The 21200-nt window shown below is 28.2% G+C and overlaps 1 protein-coding gene and 1 long non-coding RNA gene across 3 annotated transcripts in view; one reads left to right on the top strand and one right to left on the bottom strand.

The window, feature by feature from the left end:
• Positions 1–719: 719 nt before the first annotated feature.
• On the bottom strand, positions 720–3518 carry LOC123270583. 2 transcript variants are annotated; one of them, XR_006510635.1, is made up of 3 exons: positions 3473–3518; positions 3023–3289; positions 720–2920 (listed from the first exon to the last, which is right to left on the bottom strand). It is a non-coding gene; the product is annotated as an uncharacterized LOC123270583 (long non-coding RNA). The 2 variants fall into 2 exon arrangements; XR_006510634.1 differs by lacking the exon at positions 3473–3518 and having other exon boundaries at positions 3023–3358.
• Positions 3519–4295: 777 nt separating this feature from the next.
• The window catches only part of LOC123270581 (A-kinase anchor protein 200-like), a 28943-nt gene continuing 12038 nt past the window's right edge, over positions 4296–21200 (top strand). The window contains exons 1-4 of the mRNA XM_044736708.1: positions 4296–4564; positions 8475–8791; positions 17476–17637; positions 17717–17833. Coding sequence (XP_044592643.1) covers positions 8558–8791; positions 17476–17637; positions 17717–17833 — 513 coding nt within the window. The 5' untranslated portion in view covers positions 4296–4564; positions 8475–8557. The remainder of the gene's footprint in view (positions 4565–8474; positions 8792–17475; positions 17638–17716; positions 17834–21200) is intronic.

Raw genomic sequence — 21200 nt, 5'->3', positions numbered from 1 at the left:
TAGCGTTACTCGCTATATAACGGACGTTTTATTTTATCGTCTGAATAAACTACTCGTTAACTAATTCTACTATTAATATTTATTATTTGTATTTGATAATTCATAGTTTTATAATAACTTACAATATTTATTGAGCGTTTCAACCGTTTGCTTCTATCATTCACTGAATTTATCAATTCTAAAAAATTGATATTAACAACTATTTGACTTGACTTTTTTAATAAGCAATTTATAGTTGATAAAATTGTAAAAAAAAAAAATTCAAAACCAAAAAGAATTTTTTTTCATATTTTTTAGAAAAATTTTGATGAAAAAAAACTTAAAAAAGTAAATTTTTCTCAGCAGAAATTTGTTCCATTGAAAATAACGACTTTATTAAAGTGAAATTTAGGAGAAAATATGTTTTTAAATCATTCATTATTTTAGTGTACAAGTGCAAATTTTTTAAATATTTTAAAGTAATAATTTATTTTAAAAAGTTCAAAAATAATTAAACGTCTGATTTAAGAGTCATAAAAAATTAACCTTAGAAAGTTGTTCAAATTCTTAAAAAAATAATTAGAAAATAACGGGGATTATTTGTAAATAAAAGAATATTCTTGTAAGAGTCTGATAACACTATCGTGTTTACGCGAGCCATTCATTCCATAATACGAGTATCATAATCATAAACGAAGCATCATATCGACTATTTCTCGCACCGGAGACTCTTGTCACTGTTATATTATATATCATACATTCACACATACACATGCAACAATAACAATATTAACCAACATTCATATCAACAACTGAGAATTGTATTGAGTTACCCATGCCAGTGCACTCGGTATCATACGTATGCACTGGCGAGTCTTATTTCACAACAATCTTCCCCTTGCCCTCTACTTAAGACTAAGTGGGTGGCGATCGTGATAGTCACTACGCATTCCATTAACTTCAATTCTCATTATTATTTTAACTTTTGTCACATTATTTGTTCGCATCAATTAATTATCATTAACCATTTACTCATATTTAAAAAAGTTTATAACCAAAATTTGTATTTTTCATTGGGAAATTTCTTCTCTAGATAGAAATTAATCGAGCATATTAATTTACTTATTTATTTATAAATAAATTGTACGAGTAAAAGCATTAAATTCTTTGTGCGCGACCACGCGGCCGCGCAGTTACTGGCTAGGGTGGAGCTTCCGTTTCCGGTAATGAACGTGGTGTACACGGTATTACTCGACAGACTTGAGATTGAACTTGTCTCTATCACTATATAATACAATTACGAATTACGAGTAGACAATGAGTCTTGACCGCATTTTTCTATGCCCTATTAATTGTATAATTCAATTATTTTTTTAATTATCGCAAAAGTTATCATTGAATTACTTGACATTGACAAAGCGGCGAGTTTTAAAATTATTGCACAAAAGAACTGTGGGAGTTCTTTTTATTCCTAGTTGACGATCACTTTATTCATTTACGAGGGATAATAGCCAAAGACTCAAAGGTTAACCGCCATTTTCATTCAGGCTTTTTATTAATTATTTTATCGTAACAATTATTTTTTTAAATATCTTCTCACTTGAATTCTACTCATAGTATTCCATTGAAAGTGTTACAAAAAACTTCCAAATTGATTCGGTAATAAATTATCCCGGAAAATAGAATCCGTACATACGTACAATTTTTATTCCGGATGTACGGATTCGCTGTATCTCAAAAACCGTTCGAGCAATCGATTTCGGATTTTCTGCAATAGTTTTTTAAGGCAATTCTTTATAGCCTCGGCTAAAAAAATTCATTAAATTCTCATTAGAGAGTACGTAATTTAGTAAAGAAGTTTTTGGATAATAAAATAAAATAGCTGGATATACTTTTGAAAGTGTTCTAATTGACGTAATAAAATACTTGTTCCAGTCACGGTTTTGTTCGAAAGTAGAAGAAGTAAAGAATTATTTATCAGGCGAATTAGCGGAGCGTGACTCTCATTCATTTTATCAATTCACGATTCAACAATTCTGATCTTAATTTATTTAGTCTATTACTTTACTCTTGTTCGAGTTCATTTTATTTTACTTTCCGTAGCTAAATTTTATTGTAGATTTGAAAATTTATTGTGTTTACCAGAGAAAATGTTGTTTTTATTTTAAATACAATGAATAGCAATCACGACTCAAGTCTCATATGATAAATATCGCGTTACTCAGAATGTCAACTACAGTAGTTTATCTGACACGAAAAAATGTTTTATTTTAAATATATGAATCAAAAACAAGATAACACATGAATTTGTTATTCTTACACTGTTATGTTGTCAATTTTTATTATTTTTAATATTATTTACGTAATTGATTCGCCGAAAGCTGTATGATAAAAATATGACTCATGAACATTAATCTTAATCTTAACACAGTTATTTGATATAATTTTTTTTTAATTAATTTTAGACTTCCTAGTTACAAACAAGTATTGGCTAAAAATAATTAAATTTTCTTCCGGTTTTTCCAATAATTAAATCAAACAGGCGAATAAAATAGACTTGTCATCGGCATGTAGAGTAAAGAGTAAACTCCAACCGCAATGAAAGACATTTGAATCGTGACAGCTTTGTAACCCTAGTGCAACAAAAAAGGTCAATAAATCACACTTTAAATTATCGGTACGCGGTGTAGTATTCAACATACATAAATACACATGTGTGAGAGTGTGGAAAAGCCCTTGATGGAATACCACGCGTGTAACATAATGTTAGAGCTGCCCTTTAGGATTTATGTGTTTCATGTTAGCTTCCGTCGAATGAAGTGAAGATCCAAGAACGTGCTCGTAAATGTCATCGGTATCATATGGCCAACTTTTACACATACACTCATACATGTCAATAACAATAAATACCACATTTACAGTTAATTTACTAAAATAAAAACTGTAACATAAATACAGACGTTTTAGTTATTATTATTGTTATTATAATATAAGTTATAGCTTATAACATCTAGATAAGACTTAGAGCTTGAGGCTTAACTACCTAGACTTCAACTACATAACAGATAACAGCGGTTGAGTATTTACGTAAATATTTAACAGCATATACATAAGGCGGTGAATAGAAGCAACAAAGATGAGTAGAGCCCCGCCCTGATGCAAGAGGTTTGTGTTGCTCAAACTACTACCAGACGACGAGATTACTTTAAATTTTCCCCACTTATCTCTATTCGGCTTTTGGAGTGAACCTGTGCTGGTACTCGAGGTTTTTCAGAGTTGTTATGTGCTAATTTTTCCGGCCAGGGTGTTTCTGAAAAATACAATTCAAATTTTTTTTTTTTTATTTTCGTGGAATATTTTTATAATTTTTTGGAGTTTTCTTAACAAAAGATTTAAAAAATTATGTTCATAAAAATTACCATAATGAGAAACTTTAAAAAATATACATGAAATTAAAAAAAAAAAATGAATTTTTTGTAAAAATCTTATTTACTCCGTAAAAATTTTGAATCTTCATTTTGGAGTGGTTTTATTTTTTTAATTATTTTACCCCTTTTTAATCGTCAATTCAATTCAAAATATTAAATAATGGTTGAAATCAATAAAAATGATTAAAATTTAATTATAAAAAATTTTTAATTTTTTAAGAACAACTTAAAAAATTATGATGTTGAAATGCAAACAAAATTTTGGTTTTTCCGATTAAGTAAATTTTTTTAAGTTAACTAAGTGAGTATTTTGTAAAAATTTATTTCATGTAATTTGTATATGAAATATTCAAGTTCTAAAATTTTTGCACCAAAAGCTTACGCGGAGCGCTCCCGCGCAAAATCCAAAATTTATAAAAAAAAATTACTTTATCACAAAAAAATCAATAATTTCAACTAACAAACTCTCTCTACATTCACGTGCGAATACGTAAATTTAAACATTAATATAAATACAAACATAAACATATAAATTAAATAAATAAATAAATAAAAAAAAATTAAAATCCTGAGAATAGGGTGTGTTGCGCAAAAGTTGAGGGCGAGTTGACGTAAAGAGAATTTACGATGTGTTGTCATTATTATCATATGTAGACAGTCACCAACCGGCAAATACTATACAATTAAACGTAAACTCGACGTACACATACAAATATATAATAACAATATTATATCGAAAACGACGCTACTTCAGACTTCACCATACACATTGTACATCGTCCTCCATCCTGATTCTCCACCCCATACAATTTAGTTTCTATCCCCGGCACCAAGGCGCCTCAATCGCCTCCCCTCCCCACCGGGAAAAATTAGAAGCTCATGTTGTCCAGAGCCAGTCGGCTGCGCGTTGCCAAGCCTATTACACGAGTTTATTTTAGCAGCCTATACTTACCTCGTGTTTCCATAAAATACAAATTTATTTATAATAATAATAATAATAATAAATATAAATATTAAATAAATAAAAAAAAATATATTTATAAGAAGTTTCTTTATTTAAATTTTATACGCGAGTGTTTTATAATTGTTGACTAAAAAAAAAAAAAAATTTGTTGGCTGTGGTTAAAAGTGAATGTGCACTTTTATAAATATATATTGTGAGTAATTTATTTATTCAAAATATTAATTGTTTAAGTGACCGCTGATGGGGATGTTGGAGATTGAGGATTGAGATGAGATTATTTCGGATTGGATTGAAAGTTAACGGTACAATGCTAACTCTTGAGAAAGAATTATGAGGATTCGTGGAAGGACGAGTAGAGCGTGCGCGCAACACTTCCTGGATAGGATGCTAGAGACTTTGATGGACAGTTTAAGTTCTTCAATCTTCGTATTTTACTTAAGTAACTAGAAATTTGAATAGCGCGCTTTAATTTTAATTAATGATGAATCGTGTCCCGCTTTTTTCGAATTTCGACTATTGATCAACTTCAAACTCATATATTTTTATTTTAGGGATATTTTGTATTTGTTTCGCTTGGCTTTTATTTATATTGTTACCATAATTATTATTTTCGGCTTCTCAGAAAAAATTTAACTCATAGTTTATATTCTTCTTTTTTAGAGGATGGTTTTATTCGCAAATGGAGAAGACTAGTCGAAATAAAAAAATAGTTTAATTGAATGGAGGTGCTGAACTGGACCGGTGTATGTATGGTTTGGTTTTCTGGGCGGAGGTCTAGTTGATTTTCGAACCTGGATCCACAAGATCGCCATCTTGAAGCGCATAAATCGATACCGCTTATTTTAGCTTATGAAGATTACTTTTGGTAATTTTTAGAGTAAATGGACGATAACGACTTGATTTAGATTTTGATTCTAAATCAGAATTGAAGGTTAGATGTGTATTGTATACTTTCACAGAGATTCACGATCGAATCTCTTTGTGAGATTTTAGCACAGCGGTCTACCTGCCGGGCGTAAGATGCCAGGGGAGAGGACAAGAAAGAAGACCCGGAGGCCGGAGACTTTTATTTGTGAGATGCGATTGTGTGTCAGTTGGGTTGGGCTGTCGCTTTTTTTTGTTATTGAAAAATTGATACTTTGAGAATACACTGAGTGGAAAAATGGATGTGAAGTTGGTAGGGATCAACAGTTTTTGGAGTAGTGTGACTGTCGGTTTTTAGAATTTTATAATTTTCTGTTGCTATATTCACTTCATTTTTTTATTTAACAAGTAAATTTATAAAATTGCATTCAGAAAAACTGTACATTAATTCTCGTAATTTATTGATTTACTTTAATACTCCAATTTGGAAATTTTGTTGATAAAAAATTCTATAATTTCATTTCATTCAGAAAGTATTTGAAGTTTTTCAATTAAATAATAATTATTTTTATTTCAAATAGAATTTTGTTTGTTAAAAAACCAATTTTATTTTACATTGAAAAATAAGCTTCACCAATCACTAATTAAACTTATTTTAAATTAAATTTTTCCATACAAATATCTTCAATAGTTATTTGTATAAAAATTAATTACCATTTAATGAATTTGTCCGTTAAAACAAACACTCTGATACTTGAGTATACAATTTAATTCCATTTCCAATTGTAAATTTGTTTGCTCATTTTAAATTAATTATTTCTACTTTTCATTACTGTCTATATATTTCCAATATTACAATTCAATTGAAATAAATTTCAGCTATCAGTAATTCGACAGTTTTTTTCTAATTAAAACTTTGCGTGCAGCCGAATAAATTTATTTTTCATCAGAAATTATTCAAATATATTCAGCCTAGAAAACTTTGTAAATTAGCTCAATTTTTTTTAATTATATAAAAGTTAAAATTATAAAAAATAAAATAACATCTTTGTCCAGAAGAAAAAAAACGCGACCTTTATTTATACAGAACAGTAATTGCGACCTTTATGAATCCATTAAACAAATAATTTTTATTTGACATGATTGTTACTGACGATTAACTTGAAAAGTCATGCCACATTGGAATAGAATAACGTGTTTTAAAGTAATAAGATATTATCAAAAATTTTTAAACTGCCATATCACGCAGCAATAAATTCAACTCAAAAATATTTATCATTAAAAATAAATTTTTTTATCGACAAATATTATTCCAAGTTGAGATCTTTCAATCGACGACTAATTAAAATATTAATTATTATTAAAAAAAATAATCATTCTTTTATTGCGTATAACACACGGTAGCACTTCCTCTGGTCGTTTTTTATAATAATTCTTTTTATATTTTTTCCCTATATATGTAGTGGTAGTTGAGTATTTTTTCTCTTTTTTGTCATCGAGGTAACACGTGCGCTTTCTCATACTGTATGCGGGTTCGTACTCACTTGTACGCACGGCTGCTCTGCATACAATAAATTTTCATTCCGAGTTGAGTAGTCCAACTAAACGACATACGCATTACACACATGATATACACACAAGTTCACCAGATGTTTTTATTCATTTTATTTTTATAATATTAATACCCAAACTCGATTTTCAAATATCCATTCAACTAACTTCATTATTCATTTTATTTTTTATTTTTCACGACAAAATGTGTCAATATTTGAACAATTATTCGTTGGGCCATTAAGGCAAGTCATCTGAATCCAACAGAAAAAAAATATTTGCTTTAGTTCAGTTATTTTACGAGTTATAGAGTTTCCGTACATTCGTACAATTATTCTTACGGATGTATGAAGTTCATTTCATGGCTTGATTATGAATCTAATTGAAAAAAAAAAATTCTAGTATGTTCTTTAGAAGAATTATCTATGTACCCTAAACTCAATTTTAAAAAACTTATCTAATGTAAATATCAATTCTTAATCCGAACATAAATCTCAGTCTGATTTAAATATTATTGTCAATTAAAAATATCTCAGTACTATAAAATATCTCATACTTATTGTCATTAATCAACTTTTATTAATCTATTGAGCAGATTGATAAAAAAAAAATTAATCTCATTCTATTTATATTGCAACTTAGTCATTTATAAAACAGATATTTTCTGTTTAATTGTGAGTTTTATCATCGCTTTGAGTCAGAGATGATACATACAGCGACCTTATTTTTAACACCGGAAACATCAAACAAAGTGCAAAATGAAAGAAAAAAAAGTCATACAGTCAATAATATAATACAATAAGATTAAATAAGCGATACAGTTTAGAGTTGAGTGAAAGAAAGTAAAATTTTCGTCCCACGTACTTGCAATATGCACATTAATAAATTAAATCCCATAAATCCGATCAGCGATCACGTAGGCGCTTGAATGTCCTCCTCGTGTTAAATGTTTAATGTTATCGAGTAGAGACCGGACGAAGTTAAGAATTAAGGATGTAATTTAATTTTGTTGAAAAAAAATTTTTTATAATGTAATTTATTTAAATTGATGGATGGCTGCCGGGATAGATATAATGTATAATGGCGTGTTAGGTTTACCGGTTAGCATACGTCGAGAGTGTGATTGTGTACTCATAAGAAATGCAAGTTCGAGTACTTTCATACTATATGTTTACTGACCTATTCCGTTGTGCAAACATTCAAGACACCGAGAAGAGTAAACACTCGACGGCCTTTCACGAACCCACTTTGTGTAATCGTAAATTAGATACTTTGACAATTTTTTTTATCTTCAGAGATTCCAATCTATTTTTTAAATGAATTATCTTGCTAGTTTTTTTTCTTCAAAATTTTTCAAAAAATTATCAAAAAAAAAAAATTTTATTGTAAAAAATTTTTTTTCAATTCATAAATTAAATAATCTCACTCTAATTAATTGAACGTGTGAAAGATCAGTCTCATTGACTTTAGAAAAAAAAAATTTCTTCAAGTATTTAGTATTTCTTCATTTTATATTCTTCTTGATCTTGTTTCATGTTTCATGTATAATTATATTGATGTTAATATGTAATGACCTTGTTTAATTGCCAACATTCCTATGTGAATACAAACAAATGAAACTAAATTGTTGGCAATTGAAAGATCGAATATAACTCTATTAACTATAAATAAATTTCTTTGTGTTGCAGAAACTGATACGGAGATTAACTAGGCGTAGCGATATTTATTGATTGGTCGGTGTATATTAACTTGATAGAAAGAAGGATTAAAAATGGGAGGACGACACAGCAAGAGGTCTATGGACGTGACAACGACACCCAAAAAAGATGGAATCCCCGCAGAGGGTGATGCACCTGCTGTAGGTGATGGAAAATTGGAAAGGATCGAGGAAGCCGATGCCAACACTAAACCCACCACTAACGGCGTTGCGCCACATACAGACGCTCCCGAGGACAAAGATAATGTTAACGAGAAGGAGTCTACTACAGAAAAGGAAAAAGAAAAGGTCAGTTTTTATTTTCTTCGGTTCATTTAACAAATCTTAGGATTATTAGCTTGATTTATTGTTATTTTGTGTTTTGACGGTTTTAGTGTCCGAGGTAAAAGTCAGCGGTGAATGTTTTGGAGACTTAGGTTACAAACTTTGGTCCTTCTACTAGCAGATAATTTTTTTTCAACTGTGAAGAAATTTTATTTGAGTATTTGATTTTTAGAATTAGTTGAATTATTTTTATTATTAATTTTATTTTGATAGATAAACTATTAAAAATATTTAAAAAGTTTCCACAAGTAGAAAATTTGAAAATTGTTTGATTTCACGGTTCACAATATTTTGAACCATATCTAGAATATTTAGAATTTTCAAAAGTACATCGATAATAAAACAATAATGAAAAAAATTTTTTTTGAAAAAGTGATACAACACATTTAAAAAAATTTTTTTTTTTTCTAAATTTTCTGTTTTTACATGTAAAATTAGCTCAACAATTTTATTCTCAAATTCAAATAATTGCTCTAAAATTTTTGAAAATAAATATCAAATACTCAAATCAAACTTCAAGCAAAAAAATTATCAAAATAGAATAAGCAGACATTTTTTAGTTTTACTTAGCAAATAAATTACTAGAAAATTATTGAAATAAATTTTGACGTGTGAAATTTTTCGTCATAATTTATTTTTCAAAAATTATCAAATATCTGTTAATTCTATTATCATAAATATGATGAATAATTTTAAGAAAAAAAAAAAAACTAGACCTAGTAAAAAATATCAGTCATATTTTTCCGCTCCACTATCCCATTTCGATATTACTATCGTAATTAGTAAGTTTCCGATTAATTACATCCATACATTACATTACCCAGTTGTTGACAATGTCCTCCTTAAAACACTAGCACAATTCCATTGTTCTCAGTTCAAATAAGTAAATTTAAACGGCAAATAAAAGTAAACCCTGACGTGACGCAATAAGTCATTTATTGCCTGGAGATAATCCACCAACAGAAGTAAAACCTCAACCTCATCAACGCCCTGTTTTATTTCATTTTATATTATATACATTTAACAGCGATATTAGTCACGCAAAATCGATTACTCTATTTATTTAAACTTTTTTCAGCATTAACTTTGTCGCTTTCTTATGCTTAACTGATTTATTATTTCCACCTGTCTCTGTCTCATACGCATAACAATACAAAAAAATTGACTACAAGTAATTATTATTCATCGGTTTATGCACTGGAAATTTCCGGTTATTTTTAACCACTACTACTGTCGAGGCACTTACTTGTATGTACTTAGATCAAGAATAAATAATAATAATAATAAAATAAAATAAAGAGTGGATGCCATCAGGTGCGCAGCAATCTCGAGGACATATATCCAGCGTTTAACATTTTTACAGTCCCGTAAAGATTGTCGTTTGTTTTGTTGGGTATTGTGTATTATCTTGACCTTGTCTTGGGCCTAGAATGCAGGTGCAACCTTCGGTATCAGTCCTGGCCATATATTTTAAATCTGCATTTAATTTGTAATAAATCACTCATAATTTTTATTGGTTGATTTTTTTTCCATTTTCTGAAATTTTTGCTCAAATAATTGACAAGAACTTTATGGTTTCTTCCATTCACAATAAAATATGGAAAAATTAATTGGAGAAATTTTTTGGTAAATTTAAAATAAAATATTTTCTAAAAAGTAAGAACTGCTAAAAAATAAAAAATAAATTATATTTTACTCAACAGTTTTAAGAACAAAAGTTGTAAAATTTGGAATATTTTGGAGTAATTTGATTTTCTGCACACGGAAAAAAATAAACTGTAATAAATAATAGTCGAGTTGTAATAAGTAATGATCAACTTATAAAAATTACCATTTCAAACAGTAAAATCGTGATTTTACTAGTCTCTATGTAATATTTATCATTTAAACGCTACAATTTATTGTTTACACGCTAAAAAATACTATTTCAAACAGTAATATTCGCTATGTGAAAGTCGAAAATGTTAAAGTATAATAATTAAGAACTTTGACTTTGATATTTATCATTTCGTACGTAAAAAATGATCGTATGATATGTAAAAAATATAAACTACAGTTAGTAAATTTCTATACAAGCAACATCAATATTTATAAAGTAAAATGGTAAATTTTAAACGCAACGCTAAAGATGAAACTGTAATTATTGATGTTCCTTGGACGGGTAAAATATACATTTTAAAAGTAGAATTTTTACTGTTTCAAACGTTAAATTCTCTGAGTGTGGGACCTTCCCCTTCTCCTCATTTGTAAATTTAATGCTCTTGCAGAGCATTAGTATGTACTATCTTTTTCGCCAATGCGCATGACTTTTTTAACACGTGTTGGACAGCGCCGACAACAATTTTAATGAAAAAAATTTTTAAAATAAATATTAATAAGTTTACAAAATAAGATCATATATTTCAGAACTGGTCTCTAAATTGATTGTAAAACGTGAAACTTCTCATTTCATTAAGGTACGCGATATATTGTCATTATAATTATGATTATGATAATTATTATTATTTTTTTCATCATTATTACTATTAATAATATTTTGTTGAGATATTCCAAGTCATAGAAAGATTATAATCATCATCGCATAATAATTTTATTAATCAATATCACCGCATCAATGAAATAATCCTTCTGTGTAAAGAATAGTCTCTTTGTTTTATTTTTTATTTAAATTCAAAAAAATAAATTATTGGTATTGTTTTTTATTATAAGTATAATTATTATTAATTAATTAATTTCATATAATTATTGTCAGTAAATAGTTTTTACATATAAAGGAAGATATTTCATATTTTCAACGTATACTCGTCACGAGACACTAACACTGTCAAGATAGCCAATAATATGTCGTTAATCAAACTCCTGACAAAAAAGTTTCCCCAACGTTTGTATAGCGTTGCGGTTAGGTGATAGTCTCGCGTGCGTTAAGGGTACTATTCGAATCTCGGATAGGGCAATATTTTTCTGTATTTATTTTTAAGGCAAGCGTAAAACTTCATTAAAATGAATGAATGAGAATGTGATTGAAACCTTATCCTTCCTCCAGCTCCTTTAAAAAACTCCAAAAATAAAAAAAAAATATAAATGAAACAAAAAAAAAAAAACAAGATAAAGACAAAATGAAAAAAAAAAATTTTTTATCAATAGTTTTTTTTTATTGTTAATTTTTTTGTTAATCCCGATAGCAAATTTAATAAATTATATCCGAAAATAATATTTAAAACTATAAAATTTAAATAATCAGGGTTGTTATTTACTATTATCATTATTAAAAATTACTTGGCGTGATATTATAAAATACATATTAAAATGGTGATTTTTACTGTTTGAAACTGTAAAATTTATAAAACCACTGTTGTTATTTACTATGATCATAGTCACAAGTTACTTGGTATGATAGTATAGACTACACATTGAAACGGCAATTTTTAGTGTTTGAAACTATAATTTTTCAACATGCGAGAGTCGTTATTTACTATAGTGACAGCTACTAATCACTTATTTTCGATATTAGTTCTTATTCATTTTCCCGTATCTAATTATTTACTAATAATTTCAATTTTCATTTATTACAAACAATGTTTCCTTATGTTTTCTCAATGTGTAAAAAATCTGGTGTAGAATTTAGCTTTCTGTAAGTTTTTCATTGAATTTTCGTGTAAAAGTTAGCCTCTTATCAATTGCTAGTCTTAAGAAAAAAAAGTTTTATAGTAGAATAGAATTTGAAGTAATTTGAATTGAAATGATAAAAGAAACAATAAAATCCGAGGATTATTTTTATCTGTAAAGTTTTCAAGACAAAAAATGATTCTTTTGGGAAATAACTTTATTGTACTCGCGATTTGGGTTAATACTAAGAAACATAAATAAAAAGTTTATGTCGGTACTTTGCTACTTTTTGTTACAATCTTTCACTTTATTTATATAAATGTACTTCACTTTTATGACCTTCGCATATTTCTACGAATAAAATATTTGTTTTATTATAAAATATTATTTTTGGTCGTTTGAATTTGTAAATTCTATGGACTTTTTACCAAATTCAATTTTGAACAGATTTTAGTCTAAGTCCTTCATAAAATTTTTTTCTTCTCAGTCTGCTAATGTTGATTTGAAGTTACAGTCAATTGATTCACTATTGAATAAATGAGTAAAAAAATGATAATTAGAATCTTATGTTTTCTATCATTGAATAAATATTGTGATTATTTGAAATAGATGTTAGCTTAACGTTTTTTGTATAAATTTTACACGCATTAATGCTCAAACATTTGATTTCATGCTCGTTAGCCATCGAGTGATTTTTCCTTTAAAAAAAAAAAAAATGTTTTATTATGAGTAATTTATTCTTGGAATGCGATACACTCACTTGGAATGGTATAAGTAATATTTATATCGTTGATAAACAGGAAGGAAAAGAATAGTTTAAAATAAAAATAAAGTTTATAAATTAGAAGATAAAAAAATTTAATTCGTAAAATTGTCATGCTTCTTTGATGAATCACTGGAATATTTTTTTTTTTATTATTATTATTATTATTATTATTATTATTATTATTATAACCCAAGCATAAGACAGAATTTATGTTTCATTAGCGATATAATAAGAGCGATCTTAAAAAATGTTGTTGAAAAATTTTTGGTGTAGTTCTTTGTGAATTTTTTTTCGACACCATCAATTATTGACACGAAGATGGGCACGCGTAAAGATTTTTACGTCAATACCATCTGAATATGTACATGGAAGTGTGTGAGTTGTGTATATATAAATTATTAGCAGAGAATAAATTGTCGGCGGGTGTGCTTTATCGCCTTACATTAAACTCCTTTTGCGGGCAGCATCGCGTGTAAAAAGAATTCTTAAATTCACTGAATGCCGGATGCCGCGATTTCATTTTTTTGTTTTCCTTTACATTACTTTCTGTTGTACCAACTGTTTACGGGGTTTATTGTGCGAAACGAGGTTAGACTGCAGTTTTAACTCACGAAAGTGAAAAATTTTTACTTCATTCTCTTCATTAAATTGAAAAAAAAAAACTTTAAGCAGTAAAATAAGTTTTTATTTTTAGACTCGACTGATTTTTTTGATTTTTAGTATTTAGCTTCGTAGGCTCCTATAGAATGACACCAGCAGAAAATCAGAATAAAATTTTAGTTAGTTTATGAGTTATCGCTATTTTAATTTTGAAAAATTCCCGCTGCCATTTTATGAATGTTACAAGCCGTTTAGTGGTGAATTTTAAAGCGCGAAAAATTTTAAAATTAAAAATTAAAAATTCATCGAAGCGAACTTATTGAAAGTGCACAATTTATTATTAATAAAAAATGAGAAATTAATAACCAAACAAAGAAGCGTTATTGTTATCAGGTGTTCTCTTTTATTTCTTAGTTGTTGTTACTTGAGTATCTGAAGTTGGAGCTGAATAAGCCGCGACAGTAGAGATTATACAGCGTGTGGCGATTGAAATTGGTTGTGAGTCAAAGGAAAATTAAATCACAGAAGTATAACAACAATAACAAGAAGATAAAAAAAATAATGTATAATAAAATAATAATATAAGGCAAAGAGTGAGAAAATAAAAGCACTAATGCATGATGTATGATGTATGAGCTCATACGAGTGCATCCAAGTGTTTTATTTGAATGCCCAGTAAGGTAAAAGCCCCAATAAGATGATCACGTACCAGTATATGATCACTCCATGTATTTGTATACCTATATTTGTGAATATAGATATACAAATACATGGAGTGATCATATACTGGTACGTGATCATCTATTGGGGCTTTTACCTTACAGAGGAATGTCGGATAAATGTGCAACATACCGACATATCTGTGTATCTATATACATTATAGATACATGACACTCGGTATAAAGTACTGAATCACACACTTGGGTTTCAGTTGTCCGGCTTAAAGATTGACGCACGACACGCGTGTGTACTATGTACTTTTATATTATTATATGCTTAATGTTCAATATATAACATAATATACTATCGATACCTGTTATATATTATGTTCAGACGTAATATTTATATTTTTAAAATTTAATCGAGAGTTAAATAACAACTATCTAAAGATTGACATGCTTTGATAAACTGCCGATAATGGATATGATATATTGTACGCCATAAGCTTGTATACCCGCGTTCAGATTAATGACTAATAGATCTCATCTTTTAACGATTCAAGAAGATAAATTTATTTTTTTATATATTGACTCTTCGATTATTTTTTTTCATATTTTTTTTATATCATTTATGTTTTTTGTTTGTAGTTCTTTAATGTAAAGATCGATCATTAAAATCTTGTTTACATTTTTTAGAATTTTGATGAATTGATTTTTAAATATAAGTTTATTTTTTATAGTTTTAAACAATAATCTTGACAAACTTAAGAAGAAATAAAATTATGAATTTTTTAAGATCTAAAACACAGAAAATTCTTAAAAAAAAATGATCTTTGACCTGGGCGTGCTGAAAACTTGGCGAAGAAATGTCGAGACTTATGAAACCCATAGTGAATTTTATATCTGAGACTCTGAGAATTTTAAAAATTCCGGCGAAGACATAAAAATGTTGAGCTACAAGTATCTTCTTCAAGATAAACTTTGTACGATTCCTTCATTTTGATTAGGAATGAAGTTGTAAATTTGTAAAAATTTTAAATACGAAGAATTCTTGTAAAAAATGAGTTCTTCATCTGGAGGCGTCAAAAACTTCGTAAAAAATCATCGGAACTTGAAAAATGTATCGAAAAGTTTAAAGCTGAAGTTGAAGATTCTAAAAATCTCGACGAAGACATAAAAATTATGATTTACAAGTCTCTAAAATAATTAAAAAATATGAAGCAATTTGAAAATAAAAAAATACAAAAGGCATTGTGTTAAAATAAAAGTAAATACTTGACATTTAAACAGGTGAAAATTGTTAGAACAAAAGTAAATTCAGTCTTAAGACGACAAAGTAGTAAAAGGAAAAATAAATAGGGCAGAAAACCAAATAATGAAACCATTGTAATGCGTTCGGTAGTAAAGAGCAGAAAGAAGGTAATAAAAATAAAAATGAAATGATTACATAGAAAAACGGGATATTGTTATGGAAGTAACGGATAGGTTAATTATGGGAAAAAACAGGTGTGTGTGCGCTCTGTTGTTACATTATTGTTATTATTACGCGACTTTGAAACCAAATCTTAATCAGTAGGTAACGAGTGTTGGTACTCGACTGTCCTAATCGGTCGGGTTAATGACCGTGTAACTTGTCCAACGACTTGTACTTCCTTTCATGTTTTTTATTTATATTTTTTTCACAATGTTATTTATTATCTATATCTCATTATACTCGTTATGATAATTCTCGTAAATATAGATAATATGCTATTACAAAGGCTTTTCATATTTATTTAATCGCGGTTTATAGATTATCAAGTACCACCTGTCAGACAAAAAGAAATTTCATTATTTACATTTTCAATTAAATATTTATAATTATTTATTAATTAATTAACTTTAGATATCAGTATGTACTATTAAAAAATAAAGATATCAAAATTATTTATTTTACCTCGCTGGGGATACGAACCCTGATCTTCTAATCAGGATTGTTGGATTCTCTGAGCAAAAATAAATCCCAGTTACAAAACTTTTAGTTTTATAGTTTAGATATTTTGTTCTTAGAAATATTTATTTAAAAAAAATTGTATATTTTATTTCATTAGTTTTGAAATGTGAAAAACAAATTTAAGGCAAATTTTTGCAGCTAGAATAAGGAAGCCTGTATAGGCTTGATTTTATGACCTTAGGCACTTAAGTTGTACAAAGGGCTCCTTATTTTGCAATGTACAGTTATAGTTGGTCTGCGACTAAACTCTGTCAAGTAACGACACTTCTTTCGATACGATTATTTTTAAATAATCCATTTTAATCACTCTATGTCTTAATAATATTGTATTTTCTCATTATTTATTATCAATCTTATATATAACTTTCTACAAAAATTTTACTTAAAGAATTTTTATTTTCAAACCAACTAATTATTTTTCCGAACCTAGTGAAGATGAAAATTTACAACAAAGCTCAAAATGATCTTCATACTTGAAAGATCTTCAAAAAAAAAAAAAAAACCCCCCGCCTTATTAAAAAATAGTTCACTAGGATGTCTCAATTACTCTTTCCAATATCACCCGCCTACTAATTTTTCTTACAAATATTCCACTGAAAAAAAAAAAAAAGTAGGGCTCAGCCCTTTTTGGAAACAAATAATGATAATAATAATGTAAATATAAAATTTCCCATGGAAGAAATAACTCATCTCTACCCATCACCACCAGCATTAATTTTTCTTCCAGCATATTTATAATTTTCCGCTCCCCAATTTCAAAATTCTCAGCGGTTACTTCAAAGTCAATTAACTCCGCGTTATGATGTATGAGTCAATGGGTCGTAGAATGCTGGTATGGTACTCGTCTTGATAATACTGCTTACTCATCTAATCTACGTTTTTTTTTTTCACCGGGTCGTTTTAAAATAAATTAAACCCCGTTCTGCAATTTAAATTAAATAAATAAAATAAACTAGCCTAATATTAATTAATAACTAATTTGAAATCTATTTAATAAATGCCTAATAACAACGAAATATTTCAGGATGATGACGATAAGAAAACTGCTGATGAATCGAAACCAGAAACTCCAGCCACGGAATCACCAGTGGAAGGTGAACAAGTAACGACACCTACTGAAGAAACACCCGCGAGTCCTAAAGAAGTAACATCTCCAGACACTAAAGAAGCTAAGAAGAAGGACAAGGTAATTTTTTTTTTTTTATGATTTTTATTTATTCATTTTTAAATTTTATTTTAATAAAAAAAAATTTTCTTGTTTCTAGACAAAGAAGAAGTGGTCATTCAGATCGATAAGCTTCAGTAAGAAGGACAAGAGCAAACCAGTACGTGAAGACTCACCGAAAAACGGTGACGTTAGCAAAGAAGAACCACTCGCAGAGGTATTTATTATTTTGTTTAATTTAAACAGTTATACTCCAACTTTGAATGTTGTATGTTGTATACAATAATAGTTAATTATCATCGAAGAAAGAAAACTAAACATTCCTTAGAAGTTATTCAGACAACAAGTCATTGTATCTGACAAAAGACAATGGCCCGGTTGTTGAGCAAAAAGGACAGGAATGAAAATTTAAGATTTCCGGGTTAGTTAGTATACAAGTTGTTTTAAATAATTAGGAGTTTCGAGGGACAATGCCTAGTTGTTTAAATGTTTGTTGCTTTTAGAGCAGTTTTGGTCTCAGCATATGTCTTTTTAACTATTATATATCAGGGATTATTCTGTATCTGGATAGGAATTATTGGATGAATATGAAAGATTAATTCAAGGAGGTTTTTAAGAACGGAAAAATGTCCTTGAGACTTGGTAGCCGTAGATTGTTCAAGATGTTGATGTAGTTTGTAGAATAGTCCAGGATAAGGATGGGAGATGAGATGTTGGAGATGTAGGACAAAGTGAAGGGAATGGAGAGGGATCAAGTATGTTATGTATTGAATCGAGGTAACGAGGGAGAGTGGATCCTTTTTAACTTGAATTAGTTTAACCGTGACTCATCTTATTCTATTCACCGTTTACTTTGTGATGATGGGTTTTTATTTATTTAAATAAAATATATTTCTTCATTCAGTCTGGGGTTTTGATGGAATATTACAGATATATAATAATGAGAATTCTTTTTTTTTTGGCTAGGGAAAACCAATTTTTATCTTGAGTAAATAATTTTCTTATTGTTTTTGGTACTTGAATTTTTTTTTTGAGTGAGCATTAAAAATATTTAAGTTTTTCAGAAGATGAAGAGTCATTTGATGACAAGGATTTTCAATACAAGTATTATAATTAATTTTAGGTAAATACTTTTATTATTGATGATCCAGAGATTTTTTTTATTGAATATAGTGAAGATGACAGTATGGAAATTTATTTTGAAAATTGATAGACGGGTAATGAAAAAATGTTTTAAGGATTAGGTAAGACGCTCGAAGATTTTCAATCAATTATTAAGTCATTAGAAAATAAAAATAAAAAAACGCCAGTCATTTAATGACAAAAATTAAATATTTATAAATTTTTTTTGTAAAGTTACTTTTTAAAATTTCAAATCTCCCCCAGAAATTAATTCACTAATTTCCATTAACAGCATACGCTTTCACATATAATTCTCCCTCGGAATTTTTGTTTCCCTCTCATCTGTCCCGTACGTGTTCAAAGCCATTCCGGCCACATTATACCTAGAATGCGGTATCGAATTCTAACACCAAATTACCGCACTAATCCCGGTTTTTTATTTTTTCTAGTTTTTTAGCGGGAAAAAATAAATTGAAGACTAGTCTTCAGTAGACTAACCAGTCCCTACTCCAACAGTCACATCCCTGTCAAAAGTTATATTTTACATACATATAAAATACTAATACTGCGACCTTTGTCCCAGAGCGTGTAGGAGTGTGTGGGTTATTTTTTACAGACATAACGACTACGCGTTCTCAAGTGGAACTGGGAGTGGCCAAGTTCAAGAGACATTATCATTATAATTATAATTATTATTATTATTATTATTATTATTATTATTATTATAACTATAACATTCATAGTGATACTTGTAGTAGTAGTAGTAATAATAATAGTAATAATCATTATTATTATTATTATTATTATTATTATTATTATTATTATTATTATTATTATTACTCTGAGACAATTATTTTAATCATTTTAGTAAGATCTTTTTTTCAAGTTCAAGTTCAATTCCTAACCTTTCTCACATTTTTTCTTTATAAATTAGCCACGCGATTTATTATTTTATTTTGGTAGTTTTTTAATTTCAGGATCATCTGGTCTTTTGACATAAAAATTCAAAAAATTAACATTTTTTCTCAATCGTTCTATTTAAAAAATATCGTATTTTTCTCTTTATCATTTTTTCGAAAAGATTTTTCTTATCAAAATATTGAGATTAACAAAAAATTTTGATTGTTAGAAAAAAAATTCTAAATATAATTTTTATAGGTTGAAATTTTGTGACCCGTTAAACAAAAAAAATTACCTTAATTTTAATTTTTTCAACCAAGCAATTAATTAACGTAAAAGTAATTATCAATAAAACTTTAGACCACTAAACTAATGAAGTAACAGTGGATTGAAACTATTATCAGATTACACAATCTCATTATAAAATCATGATATTCTAGTCTAGTGAATAGAAATCAAACATTTGAATTTAATCGTCCATTACTCCTATCCGCTAAAGTGAATGGTGAATCTTCTCAAGTTTAACATACGGTATTTAATTAAATTTGAAATTTCGTTTTCATTACATTCACTTCCATTAATTTCGGTGACTTCCTCCAGCATTAATATAATATTTAACTTTTATTGACCATAACTTCACATGGACATTTACGAAAATTACCCTCTAATAAAATACAGTGCATTAAATATTTAAAAATCTGTTACACAAAAAATATAATTTATATTTATTTTTATATTTAAAATTACGACGTCGAGCAACTGGACAACAGACAGCACAGGTAAAGTTATATCCGGGAAGTTTGGGCCGTTGAACCGTGCAAAGGGGAAGATAAACAATTAAATTTACTGGACTCGATTATTCGATAGAAATCTCTTACTATCTTTTATTTATTTATTTTTTTTATATAAAAAGTAGATAAAAAAATAATTATGATTAATTTACAAGTGTTATGTCGTGAATTACAACTCACTAGTGTCATGTGAGATTTATTGTTTTTATGAGGGGAAAAAAAACTATAATTTTTTTATCGTAAAGCACACTCTGATGCTTTGCATCGTAAGTCGTGCAATAAATGATGACTGTGTACAAAAATCACAGTTTTTTAAATAATTTTAATTTATAAAATTTTTCACTTGAAATTTTTTTTAAACTTTTATCAAAAACAGAAAAATGATGACAGTATATATTTTTGAACTTTTTATGATTTTTGAAAATTTTTTTTCCAAAATCAAAATGTTTAATTTTCTTTTGTAGAGCCAAAATTTTTAAAATAAAAACAGAAACGGTGAATTTGAATCAAACAGAAAAAAAAGATCGATTTTGTCTGGTAGTGTCTAGTATCGCGTTGTACGCGTGTCAATGAATGTCACATTGTTTCCGCCACACCCATTCGCCATTCGCACTATAGTAATAATAATGGTGATAATAATGTAAACGGAGGAGAGTGTTTTGTATATATACGTGCATTTATTATATAGTGTGAATGAAGCACGCGATGAGAGAAGAGTAAAGCACGTCGTCTATTGTCCGATCACTCGTATCGTGGGATGAAAATTCAACT

This window comes from Cotesia glomerata, linkage group LG8 (genome assembly GCF_020080835.1).
Source record: "Cotesia glomerata isolate CgM1 linkage group LG8, MPM_Cglom_v2.3, whole genome shotgun sequence".
NCBI classification, from domain to species: Eukaryota; Metazoa; Arthropoda; class Insecta; order Hymenoptera; family Braconidae; genus Cotesia; species Cotesia glomerata.
The sequence above is the reverse complement of the archived record's forward strand: the minus strand, read 5'-3'. Positions and strand labels throughout refer to the sequence as shown.